The sequence below is a fragment of the Bufo bufo genome, chromosome 5 (genome assembly GCF_905171765.1).
Source record: "Bufo bufo chromosome 5, aBufBuf1.1, whole genome shotgun sequence".
Taxonomy (NCBI): domain Eukaryota; kingdom Metazoa; phylum Chordata; class Amphibia; order Anura; family Bufonidae; genus Bufo; species Bufo bufo.
The window spans coordinates 124,315,813-124,329,965 of NC_053393.1; the positions used below are offsets into that span (position 1 = coordinate 124,315,813).

Sequence of the window (14,153 nt, forward strand, 5' to 3'; positions counted from 1 at the left end):
GGGGTATTACTATGTATTACAGAAGTAGAGAAACTGAAACTTTGAAATTTGCTAATGTTTCCATTTTTTTTGGTAAATTTGGTATTTTTTTTATGCAAAAAAATTTACTTTTTTGACCCAATTTTAGCAGTGTCATGAAGTACAATATGTGACTAAAAAACAATCTTCGAACGGCCTGGGCAAGTAAAAGCATTTTAAAGTTATCAGCACTTAAAGTGACACTGGTCAGATTTTCAAAAAATGGCCTGGTCCTTAAGGTGAAATAGGGCTGTGTCCTTAAGGGGTTAATTCAGTTTTTTTCCCAGTTGGAAAGATTGATATCTGGACAGATTGTTTTGATATACCTAATTGGCAATTGGTGTATATTAATTTTGTTAGATATAGGATGTAACGGATCTCCTGGCACCCCGACTGGGTAGCTCTATTAAGGGAAGCTCCTAGTGCTTCCCGAGGGCTCCAAGCACTCCACTTGGCACCATAAGCACTGCAGACCCCACGAACTGCAGCAGCTTGGTTGGGGTCTCGCCGTCTCCTACCTACCCTGGACCTACGACGAGGCTCCAGTCGGTGAACCTCTCTTTAAAGAGCTCAGTGATTATAGCCAGGGGAGTATACGGCGTATAGCAATCCCCAGTGTAGATACAGCCTTTCCCCCCACACATAGAAGATGATTATTTACGGTAAGAGCAGTGAGACTATGGAACACTCTGCCTGAGGAGGTGGTGATGCTGAGTACAATAAAGGAATTCAAGAGGGGCCTGGATGTATTTCTGGAGTGTAATAATATTACAGGCTATAGCTACTAGAGAGGGGTCATTGATCCAGGGAGTTATTCTGATTGCCTGATTGGATTCCGGAAGGAATTTTTTATTCCCCCAAAGTGGGGAAAATTGGCTTCTACCTCATTTTTTTATTTTTTCGCCTTCCTCTGGATCAACTTGCAGGATGACAGGCCGAACTGGATGGACAAATGTCTTTTTTCGGCCTTATGTACTATGTAAATGAGACAAGGCTCTATGTTGAGGGTAAAACAGGAACTCTTTAATAGGGATACATGTCGGCCTTTCATGCAGGTCTTCCAACAAGGGACACTCCCCCTGGGGACCTTGTGGAAGACTGCGACAGTTTATACATTAGCCAATCAGATGCATTTACAGTATTGAAACCTTCCCAGCAACCACCCCCTCTGTATGTGACGCAATCAACAAAATACAATGGGCACTGCCTGTGATACAATTACCAAACACAATTACCAAAACACAATATGCTCTGCCTGTGATACAATTAACAAAACATAATGGGATAACTTAATCACTCACAGGCAGAAAACACACATTTTTCCCAAAACACAGAAAACTCCTCAAAACTCCCCATAATTAATACATCCATGGATAGCTCTGATCTGGGCGAACAACATATCCAAAAATAACCCAGATTCGAGCAGTGGTTCCCGAATTCCATGGAAGTCACATTTGGCTGACCGCAAGCATGGCTTTCCTGCCCAAAACAGTTCCACAGATTTAGACTGTGCAGCCGCTCTGTCTTCTCCTTCAAAGTTAGTATATGGGCCATAATCCTGAGGCAAGAGGCTGGCAAACAGGCCCCTCCAAAACCCAGTGGCGAGGTTAGTTTTGTCACACATCTCCCCCTTCCAGGGAAGACTAACCAGATACCTCACCTCACGCCAGTCGGTACCTGAGTTAGTCTAGCAGCCCACCCACAACCAAATACTGGACCAGTTGAATTGGGTAGCCTGCCTCTGTCCAGTGATTCCACCAAGGTTGTGTTGGTAACTGGTACTCCCGGTCTCTGTGTCACTCTCTGGCTGGGAGTGGATGCTGCTTTGTGGACAGGGATCAGTGCTACTGTCCTGGTGCCAGCGCATCAGCTAGGGTAGCCTGTGGGGAGTCAAACTCTGGACAAGAGGATAGGCAATGGCAGAGGCCAACTGCGCTCTGCCCAGATGCCAGCTGTTCCGCTGGGGTAGCCTGTGGGGAGTTAGGCTCTGGACAAGAGGATAGAAGAGGGCAGAGGCCAACTGCGCCCTGCCCAGCTGCCAGCTCTTCCGCTGGGATGGGGTCAGGGAATCCTACCCCCAGGACCTTGTTGTGGATAGGCTGTGGAAAGGAATGATCACTTACCACCTCCTCCTGGCATTCCTGTGGGGTTGATTTGTACCAGCCGACCAGCATCCCTGTAGGTCTGATGCAGAGACCGCGGTCCCATCTGCACCATCAGAGTTAGGGGTGCTGTCCCCCTGTGGTTGGGGAAAGAGACCGGTTGTCTCCTCTCCCTGCAAGGTACACTGCCGCTGGGGAATAGAGACGATGCTCTCCTCTTCCTGCAAAACATACTGCCACTGGGGAGCCGGACCGACTGTCCCTACTCCCTGAAACTCCCGCTGCCGTTGGAGATCTGGGCCGACTGCCCAGCATCCCTGTAGGGCAGCTGGAGAGACATCGATCCCATCTCCACCTGCCATATAGGTTTCCCCCCAGGACCAGTCTATGAGGTCCCCTATCTCCACAGCTGGTACTGAAGCAAGGGATACTTCAGTTGGGTCTTTCCAGCTGTAGGGTTGTAGGTCTGGGACTTCCACCCAGCTCTCCGGCAGTGTATATTGGGGCCGAATTGAGCTGAGGAAGTATTATCTGTAAAGAATAAATCAAGGCAACTGGACGTACTGTAGATTTCTTGAAAACGTTTCACTCGTTCTTCCAACGAGCTTTCTCAATTCTGAGTGACTGTACAAGAATTCTCTGGTAATAAATATGTAACTGAAAGTCAGTAGGTGATAATGACCTCCCAGAAAAAGGTGTCAAGACAGCATTGTATGTGGCAGACAATAGATGTCTAACCCCCCGCCTCTATTCAAGCTTGGCTTCTATTGTCTGCCACATACAATGCTGTCTTGACACCTTTTTCTGGGAGGTCATTATCACCTACTGACTCCAGTTAGGATAATGGAATCAAAACCTTTGACCCCATGCTGGGTATAATGACCTCTGACCCCATGCTGGGTATAATTACCAGATGTTGATTCAGTTACATATTTATTACCCTGCCTAAAATGGTTCCATAGATTTAGGCTGTGCAGCCGCTCTGTCTTCTCCTTCAAAGTTAGTATATGGGCCATAATCCTGAGGCAAGAGGCTGGCAAACAGGCCCCTCCAAAACCCAGTGGCGAGGTTAGTTTTGTCACATAGGATATTTATTGACATAATTTTCCCAGATGGTTTGTGTAGCCTTTATACCTAATATGGATTTGTGTTGTTCCTTTTTTTGTGGTTTAATTGTTTTAAGTATAGTAATGGGGTCTGATTTTAAACAATTTTCTTCTATTTAAGCCCAGTGCCTTTTTTCAGTTTTGGAGTTTGGCCACCAGTGTTTTGTTTGGTCTAGTAATGTTGCTTTGTAGTAATTCTTTATATTTGGTACTCCCATGCCTCCCATTTTCCAATGTTGTGTCATAGTATCTGAATTAATTCTGGGTTTTTTGTTTGTCCATATAAATTTGGAAATTTCATTTTGTAGTTTAGAAAAAAATTAGTTTCTGATTGGAATGGCAATTGTGCGGAATGTACCGTATATAGAATAGAAGGAAGGATAAACATTTTGACCAAGGCTATTCTGCCAGCCCAGGATAGTTCTATTTTTGTATATGAGAGTAAATTTATTTATATTTTTTATTTTAGGTATTGAAGTTAATAAGGGTTTATAATTTTCTTTATATAGATTTTGACTGTTGGACGTGATGTATATTCCTAGATATAATTTTTTTTGTTCCATTGATATGGGAGTGATGCGGTTATTTCTAACTGTATTTTGCGAGGAATGCTTATGTTCAAAATATGTGATTTATTTTCATTTATTTTGTAGTATGAAATCGTATTAAATTTGGATAAGGTAGTTTGTAGTGTATTTAGTGAAATATTTTTTGTTAATATTATATTGTCGGCATATAATGTAATTTTATGTTCCGTTTTACCTACTTTGATACCTATTATTTGAGTTTGTACGAATTGTTTCTGTTAGGTATTCCTTCTGGTTATTTCTCAGAACCACACAGGATATTCTTTCCACTTCAACATAGATTATTCTACATGTTGTCACTATAGATTACACAATCAGGGGCATTATTATCAGACTAACATACCAGTAGTTGAAGAACCTTGCCTCCTAACTTAAGAGTACTTGTGAAGCACAGAGAAGTGTAAGTTCATATTAAAGGGAGTCTGTCACCTCCATATGGCCATATACAGTGCTTACATTGCCCTATAGCACACCTACACATGAATGTAATGGTACCTTTTGTCTTTGTCTTTAGACTTGCAGAAGCTGGAAAAACAAACTTTGATTGATATGCAAATGAGCACTCGCAAGTGCCCAGTGGCGGCGTTCACTGTGTTGGTGCCCAGGCTGCCCTGCCTTTTTTCATTGTTCCCCCACCCCAGCCTCTGCATATGCCCGCCCTCCTATTCCCTTGCGTCATCCTAAGGTCCGGCCGAGATCCCTTGACTGTGCACTGCCTCGCCGGGCCGGAGCATGCGCACTGCGATGCCCATTGTTGGCACGGCATCGCTTTACAGACTGCGCAAGCGCAAACAGCCGTTCGCCGGAGCATGCGCAGTCGGTAAAGCGATGCCGTGCCAACAATTGGCATCGCAGTGCGCATGCTCCGGCCCGGCGAGGTAGTGCACAGTCAAGGGATCTCGGCCGGACTTTAGGATGACGCAAGAGAATAGGAGGGCGGGCATATGCAGAGGCTGGGGCGGGGGAACAATGAAAAAAGGCAGGGCAGCCTGGGCACCAACACAGTGAACTGGGCACTTGCGAGTGCTCATTTGCATATCAATCTAAGTTCGTTTTTCCAACTTCTGCAAGTCCAAAGACAAAGGTACCATTACATTCATGTGTAGGTGTGCTATAAGGCAATGTAAGCACTGTATATGGCCATATGGAGGTGACAGACTCCCTTTAACATTTCTTTTTCCATTCTTCTGATCTGTCAGAAGAACAGAAAACAAACAAAAAAGATCCTTTATTTTGAGCATCAATTTTGCTCATTGGGCTGTTTTTTTAGACAGGAGAAAAACATGTCCTTTAAAGTCTTGGCTCATTCTGGGCTTTGAAGTCAAAGATGTCTTCCATGTATAAATAGCAAGCAAAATATGGCAGCACATTGTTATACTTGCAAACAAAAGAACTAGGGATTAGAAATTATTCTGGATTAGTGTTTCTATACTTACTAAATATGAAAAATGGAAGCTCTTTGTGCACATTTTAGATGGGTAACTACCACTAACAGAACTGCCTCTCCTGGGCCTAATTTAAGCCTAGAATGTTTAGGGTGGTGTAGGAACCAGCTATATTTATACTCTGCTTAGAAGCTCTAGGGAGATGGACGGGGAGTGCTCAATTTAAAGGAGGGGCCTACTCTCCAAACACACTGCAAGAAAATTTAGTCTAGCACATCCAAAGTCACAGGTGCTCATCCATAAAGCTAACATTATGTACGTGCTAGTCTAAATTTTCTTGCAGTCTTCCATGTATGACTCTGCATAACAGAGAATGCTGTCAATCACTGATAGGGCTGTCTCATTCAGCTCAAAGCCTCAATGAGCAGAGATTTAAATGAAATAGTTATGCTGAATATTTTCCTACAAATCTATATTTTATATCTGTATATCCATTTTTGTTATGGGGTCCTTTGAATACTTGCTAAACCCTATACACAGTATATAAACACCATCACTGACTGAACCCAGTTTTTCTAATTGTAAAAGTAGTATATTTAGTAATTTTACAGCGAGTCTATGTAAGGCCTGTTTCACACTATCGTTTTGAGTTCCGGACAGTTGTTTTAGCAGAGAACAGTCACCAGAATGGCCATATTTGCCAGATCTCTGCCGGAACCCATTATAATCAATAGGGCTGGCAGCTATTCTGGTAACATTCGGCAATGCCGGATCCAGAGAGCTCTTACAGGCTGTTCTCTACAGGAACTCATAACAGCAGTGTGAAACAGGCCTAACAGCTCACCACCTACTTACAGTCCAGAAGAAATACTGCATGTACAGATACGTTCTTTGATTTCATTTTATATGCTTTGTTATGCATCACAACACATCTGTATAAGACCTATTACAAATAAACGCATACATTTTCATCCTGTATCCTTGTAATAAAACAGATGAATAATTTGTCCTTGCAAACTTGAGTAGATAAATAAGACTACATAGCAATATAATTAGTGAGATTATGAAAATGTCCTTCGATCCAAGGACGAGAAAATTTAACAGTGATCACCGGGTGCCCAGAACTTAATTTTCAGTTCTAATCTTTGTTTCATTTCTTTTACAGGGAAAATCTAAAACAATACCATGTTTTAATCCCAACTCACTATTACCAGGTAAGCCTGCATTATTGAATGTGATAATATTTCACAATTTTTCTTTTCAAATAGCAAAATTATATTGGATGTGTTATGGGCTCTTTACAATGGAATCTTAAAGATAATTGCTTATGAGCATTCATAGGAATCCTTGTTATCGATTATCTGGCGGTGTAAATGTACCGCCAATTACCCGATGAACTAGCGAAATGCTCGTTCATCGGGTAATCCAATCGTTTGTGCATAAAATTGTTGTTTGCCTGCAGCATGGGGATAAGCGATGGCGTTAGCTATCGCTCCTCCCCATACTCTGGAGGAGATCACTGCATGTAAATACAGCGGTATTCACCACCAGCGAGCAGCAGATTGTCAGGAAAGAACACTTCCTTCCCGATAATGTGCTGCTTTGTTGTCCCATGTAAAGGGACCTTTTAAAGATTTCCGTGCCATCTTCTACAAATACAGCTTATCCTTAATACATACTAGTGTCAATAGTATTTGAACAATTGTCTAACATTTCGTGAGTAAAGGCCAAAATATTAAGGCATTTAGGCCCTGATTTATCTTGCTGATTTTGACTTTATTTGGGAGTAAATTGTGACTTTTTTTGTCAGTTTAAATGTAAGACATATTTATCACATTTATCAGTCTGCAACAAACCAAAGTTATTTTTTTGCTCCTGCTATGTCAACTTACAGACAGTGACCTTTACTCAAATAGACAAATTTAGTGTTGAGCGAACTTGTGTTTTAGGTTCGTCGTCTAAAGTTTGGGTTCGGGTTATCGAAGTATCCCGTTATGGATTCTAAATTCCGTTATGGTCCGTGGTAGCGAAATCCATAACGGGATACTTCGATAACCCGAACTTTAGACGCCAAACTTAAAACACAAGTTCGCTCAACACTATTCAAATTGTCCATGGTTGATAAATCGGAGCCATTATGTTTCCTGCATTACTTTGTGTTTCATAACCAGTGCACAGCAATACAATTAGGCCGGCACTACTTAGCACTCTGAGCAGGTTTTCAAGAGGCAGAAGGTCAGCCTTAAGTTGGATGGTGCTTGTGAAGTGCTTATTACCCCCTCCCCCATTATGGCATACTATATAGTGCCCAAATAATACAAAAAAATACACTGCCAGATAATTTCCTAATAGTGTTGAGCGAGCATGCTCGGCCAAAAAGCTATTTGGCTCAAGCATCACTTTGCTCGGCACATGGTGGTACTTGGCCGAGTACCGCATGTGCTCGAGCGCCATGCTCGAGTCTTCTCCCCGCATGTTTCTTGGCTGCTATGCAGCCGATAAACATGCAGGTAAGTACTGCCATCACTGTAATGCCGTAGCCTTGTTGGTTACTGGCATTACAGTGATGGGCTGGCCGAAACACAGGATGGCGCGTGTTCGGCTCATTATTGATCAAGGAGAGCTGCGCTTAGGAAGGGACAGATACTGTAGGGAGTGTGATCTCAATCTATTTAGTTGAAAAACTTTGAAGGACTATTGTGTGTGGTGGCAGCAATATAATATAGCCATCAATTTTTTTTTCCCCCATACTTTTTCTATAGAGGGTGTCTGCAGTGACTTGTGACATCTGTGCAATGTCTTCTGCGTGTCAGGGCCAGAGATAGAAAAAATATAAGTGAAATCTATTTTCCTTTTTCCATACTTTTACGTACTTTTCCATATATACGGTGCTTGCTGTGAATTGTGACATCCGTGCCACATCTTGTGTGTCAAGCATGCATATAACATTTAATATGAAGAAGGCGAGCATTAAGGGACGGTGAAGTGGCCGTGATGCTGATGGTTCACGCAGAGGCCGTGGCCCTGGGCACATTGAAACAGTTTTTCTTGTGTTCTGGCAGCAGGCACAATCATCCACAATACCTAGCTTGATGTCCCAGTTTGCAGGTCGTCGCAGGTCGTCGTCGCAGGACAAAACTCTTAGTCAGACCAATGCGATCAGGTGGTCAGTTGGATTGCAGCAGGTAATGCTTCCAGTCGGTTAAGCACCACCCTGTCTTCCACCAAGTCCAGTCTCAGTAGCCAAGAGTCTGGTCAACAGAAGCCTCACCCTGATCCTCCTTCCTCCCACCATGGAGAGTCTGGCCAAACATGTGATCCCACACTCGGATATTCCGAGGAGCTCTATTCAGCGCCATTACTTAATTTGTCTCTCTCACCAAACATGCTTGAAGAGGGACATGAGATCTGGTGCCCTGATTCCCAACCTCTACAGCATCCACAGTCACAAGAAGATGACGGTGGGGAATGGCAATTAGTGTGTAATGAGGTGGATGATGATGAGACACAGTTGCCACTGAGTCAACAATTACTGTCTCAAGAGGTTGATACAGAGTTGTCAATCACTGAGGCTGCGGTTGCGTCAACAAATCAGGAGGATGATCAGAGTGAGGAAGTGGAAGAGGACTTGGTGGGCGATGAGGTCACTGACCCAACCTGGGAAGGTGGAAAGCAGAGCGAGGACAGCAGTACAGAGGAGAAGTGATCTGCAGCACCTCAACAGGCTGGAAGAGGCAGTGAGGTGGCAAAAGGGAGAAGGCGGGCCACACCAAACAGGCCTGCAACTGTTCTATAGAGCACCCCCTTGCGTAAATCTCCCTTGCCAAGGGGTAGGTGTTTCGCAGTATGGCTCTTTTTTGTTGAAAGTGCGGACGACAAAAGAATAGTAGTTTGCAACCTGTGCCACACCAAAATGAGGCGGGGCGTGAACACTAGCAACCTACCTCACCACCACCAGCATGATCCACCACATGGCATCCAAGCACCGTAATAAGTGGGACGAACGTGTGGGTCCACAATCTGTGTCTCCGGGTCACACAACTGCCTCCTCTTTACTCTATGGTACGTGCTGGCCAATCCACTGTCGAAGGCCCAGGCGAGGATACCTCCTGCCCACATCCACTTCCCTGTCCCAGCGCAACGTCCAAATATCCTTACCCTAGACATTTGAATGCAAGCGCAAATACCCAGCCACCCACCCACAGGCCATAGCACTAAATGGATAAAGTTATAAAAATGGAAGAGGCACTCCTAAAGGGGGAGGTGCAGTGGTATAAGGGTAAGGACCCACTAATAGTCAATATGAATGAAACCACACACTCTCAAAGTAGTATGCAAAGGTAGATTTTTATTTAATGCTCCTTAATACCAAGGAATGCAATCAAGATTTTTTTTTTTTTTTAGAAATAAGAAAATAAAAAAATTCATATGTGTTTATAGATGAATCACTTAGTATTGTGATTGCTTAAGGGGACGTTTTGGTCCTTTAGACCTTTATCAACTCATCGCTTAAATAGGAGAGGTGGATTTGTAGACGGTGGAGGATGCTGGACCGGGAGAAGAAGCACGAAATGCACTCCTTTCCAAATTACTGGCCCTGGAAATGTTGCCATTTTGGCTTGTGGACACTGAGGCCTTTCACAGCCTGATGTTGGCGGCCGTCCCACGGTACTCTGTCCACAGCCGCCACTATTTTTCAAGGTGTGCCGTGCCTACCTTACACCAACATGTGTCCCGAAACGTCACACGTGCCCTGACCAACGCAGTTCCTGGGAAGGTCCACTTAACCACGGACACATGGACAAGTGCATTCGGGCAGGGACGCTACATTTCCCTGATGGCACACTGGGTGAACGTTGTGGAGGCCGGGGGCGAGTCGTACCCTGGGATGGCACAGGTGCTACCAACGACGAGGATTATGGGCCCTACGTTGATCAGGGTTTCCACCAGCACCTACGTCAGTGGCTCCAACCCCCACTTCTCCTCCTCCACTTCCACCTCCGAATTTTCAGAGTGCAGCACCAGTCAGCCATCAGCCGGTAGCTGGAAGCAGTGTAGCACTGCAATGGGGAAGCATCAACAGGCCATGTTGAAGCTGATATGCTTAGGGGACAAACAGCACACCGCCGCAGAGCTGTTGCATGGGATAAGAGACCAGACTGAGCTGCGTCTCTCTCCACTCAACCTAAAACCAGGCATGGTTGTGTGTGATAATGGACATAACTTGGTGGCGGCTTTGGAGCTCGGCAAGCTCAGACACATCCCATGCCTAGCCCACATCTTAAACTTAGTGGTTCAGCGGTTTCTTAAAACCAACCCCAATTTTCCTGGGCTACTGTTGAAGGTGCGCCGCGTCATTTCCGCAAGTCATCGACGGCTTCAGCTGGTCTGTCAATGCTTGAAATTGCCAGCTCACCGGCTGTTGTGCAATATGAGCATGCACTGGAACTCCACGTTCCACATTTTGGCCAGGCTTTGTCAGCAGCAGAGGGCGGTAGTGGAATACCAGCTGCTACATGGTTGTCACATTTACAGTCAGCTTCCGCTGATCAGAAGCGAGGAGTGGGCATGGATGTCTGACCTCTGACGTTTTAAGAAACTTTGAGGAATCAACACAGATGGTGAGCGGCGATAACGCTATTATCAGCGTAACCATCCCACTTCTGTGTCTACTCAAACGCTCGCTGCTCACAATTAAGGGCGACGCTTTGCATGTGGAAGAGGTATAAATGGGGGAAGAAGACATTACACAGGGTGATAGCCAGACCACCCTCCGTCCGTCTTCTCAGTGCGAATTGGACGATGAGGAGGAGGAGCAGGAGACGGTTGCCTCCGCTACAGAGGGTAGTACCCATGGAAGTTTAATTCCATCTGTTCAGCGTGGATGGGCAGAAGAGGACGAAGTGGATGAGGAGATTGAGAGTCATCCTCCTGATGACGACAGCGAAGTCTTGTACACATGGCTGACTTCATGTTAGGCTGTCTTTCCCGCGACCCGCACGTTATACACATTTTAGATGACATGAATTACTGGGTGTTCACCTTTCTCGACTCCCGCTACAAAGAGAACTTGTCATCTCTCATTCCTCAAGTGGAGAGTATGAGCAAAACTGTGCAATACCAGAAGGTCCTTGTTGAAAAATTGCTCCAAAAATTTCCATGTGACAATGCTGGCAGCACAGTCCGTACTTCCTTGGGAAACCGACGAGGGGAGACAAGGGGAACACACAACAGTTCCATCAGAGGCAGGGCAACACTCTTTCCAAAGCTCGGGACAGTTTCATGACACCCCGCCAGCACCCTCACCCTGATGCGCGGCCTAGTGTCACAAGGAGGGAAAAGTTTTGGAATATGGTGAAGGAGTACGTAGCAGACTGTGTCAGTGTCCTCTGTGATCTCTCAGTGCCTTACAACTACTGGGTGTCCAAGCTGGACACGTGGCATGAACTGGCGCTCTATGTCTTGGAGGTGCTGGCCTGCCCTGACGCTAGTGTTTTGTCTGAGCTGGTATTTAGTGCTGCTGGTGGCATAACAGATAAGCGTATCCGCCTGTCAACTGAAAATGCTGACAGGTTGACTCTTATAAAAAAAAAAAACAAGGCCTGGATTGCCCCTGACTTCTCGACTCCACCAGAGGAAAGCGGATGAGCAAAGGCACTTTAAATGTGTTGTTTAATGTACTCAATAACACTGTATTCCCATGCACCCCTTCCACCACAAAAAAGGGTATATGGTTAAATCTTCATTTTCTCATCCTCCTCCTCCTCTTCCATCATATCAACATGCTTATTCGTCGCATATAATGCCCTCGCATATAATTTTTTACATGGTCATCTCAACTGCGGGCCCTTGCATATAATGTTTTACAGGGTCAGCTCAGCTGCAGGCCCTCGCATATAATGTTTTACAGGGTCAGTTCACCAGCAGGCCCTCGCATATAATGTTTTACAGGGTCAGTTCACCATCAGGCCCTCGCATATAATGTTTTACAGGGTCAGCTCACCTGATGACGACAGCTAAGTCTTGCCTGTTGGTACTCTGGCACACATGACTGACTTCATGTTAGGCTACCTTTCCCACGACCTGCACGTTATACGCATTTAAGACAACACGGGTTACTGTTTTTTTACCCTTCTCGACCCCCCCTTCCCTTACAAAGAGAACTTCTTATCTCTCATTCCTCTGGTGGCGAGGACAAGCAAAACTGTGCTATACCAGAAGGTCATTGTTGAAAAATTGCTCCAAAGTTGATAGGGCAGACATCCAAATGGATCATCGCCGTCATGGGGACATGTGATCGCCTAGAAGTTATCTAGAGTCAACAAAGCGGCACCAGGCCCTCACCTACAAGTCCAGTCTCAGTAGCTAAGAGTCTGGTCAACACAATCCTCACCATGATGGCACACTGGATGATCGTTGTGGAGTCCAGGAGCAAGTTGGCTGTTGGCACCAGACTTGCCCTCCAATAGATCCTCGTTAATAGAAAGTGTACTCATTCCAATAACAGGGCCTCTTAAGAGTGCTGTATTATTATTTATCGTCACTACCTCCCCGAATCAGGAGTGGGCAATTGCCGCGCGCCTACTGCCTTCCTTGGACTCTTGTATTTTAATAATTTGTCCCACCCTCTCTGGGTGGTTCACAATTAGGAAAAAAAGGGACAAGGCAACAACAGCCAATGAGATTTTAGCCATTGACTCCCTTGGATGTGGTAGCCTATTCTCAGGCTCCCTCTCTGGCATCGAACCCTGATTCCCCTTTACCCGTGATCACCATGGTAGGCGCAGAAAAGAACATCGAAAGTTGATAGGGCAGACATCCAAATGAATCATCGCCATCACAGGGACGTGCAATCACCCAGAGGTTATCTAGAGTCACCAATGCGGCAGCAGGCCCTCGCCCCTAAGGTTTTAGATGGTCAGATCAGCAGGCCCTTGCTCCAAATGTTTTTGAGGGTCACCAACAGTCCATCAATCATAATTTTTCAAGGGTGTGTATGATGCCCATCTTTGCATAACAAAGGGTGTTTTGGAGTGCCGGTTCCTTGTAATTTTTGGCAGCCCTTTCACTTGGTGCACAGGCTTTATGAGTGTAGGAGTCCCACTACCTGAACAATTGTACCACAATGTGAATGAGGCCCTACTTTATGTGATATACAGGTTGTATCGGAGTACCTCTTCCTTGTAATTTTTGGCAGCACTTGCACTTTATCTACAAGTAAATATACAGAAAAGAATGTTTAACAATTTTTCCTTTAAAATTGATTTTTTTTCGGTTTTGTGCGTATTATTGTCAGTCTGTAAAAGTGGCGTACAACTCGGACAACATGGTTCGCAGCAGCGACCTGGGAGTCCAAGATGCATCCAGACATCCTCCCGATGCTGTTCCAAAACCATTTCGGTGGTGTTTCCATCAATTTCTGACCTTTTCCTGTGAACCAGACACCCTCCCCTCTTCAGAGCAGGGGGTGCCTAGTTTAATGCTCGGGTTCTCTAATTGACTTCCATTATACTCAGGTGCTCGGCAGAGCACCCGAGCATCCCGATGTTCAGCCAGAGCCCCCGAGCACTTTGGTGCTTGATCAATACTACTAGCTTCTAAAACTGTCACACTGTGCTTTGATAGTCTGAGACAATCCCTTCTGTTATGGGCTGGTAGTCTGAAACAACCCTTTTGTTATGGACTGGTGCACACAAGAGCAGGGGTAGGGGCTTAACAATAATAATTTATAGGACCCCATAGCAAAGTAAGATGGGGCACTTACCACCTAGTGTAAGAAAACTGAAAAACCACAACATACACGTAAAATTATAGCTGTGTATAATACTGCATTATCTCAGAAAACCCACAATATAGCAAAAATTTCCATATTGTTATTCCCCACAAAAAGGTACAACATCCTTGAACCTGATTAGGCCCTCTCAAAATCTTGGCTCCAGGGCTAGTGCTATGGCT

The 14,153-nt window shown here is 45.0% G+C and overlaps 1 protein-coding gene across 1 annotated transcript in view; it reads left to right on the forward strand.

The window, feature by feature from the left end:
- The window catches only part of CA8 (carbonic anhydrase 8), a 244,959-nt gene that overhangs the window by 152,742 nt on the left and 78,064 nt on the right, over positions 1-14,153 (forward strand). Inside the window, exon 6 of the mRNA XM_040432967.1 lies at positions 6,364-6,412. Within this exon, the coding sequence (XP_040288901.1) occupies positions 6,364-6,412 (49 nt within the window). The remainder of the gene's footprint in view (positions 1-6,363; positions 6,413-14,153) is intronic.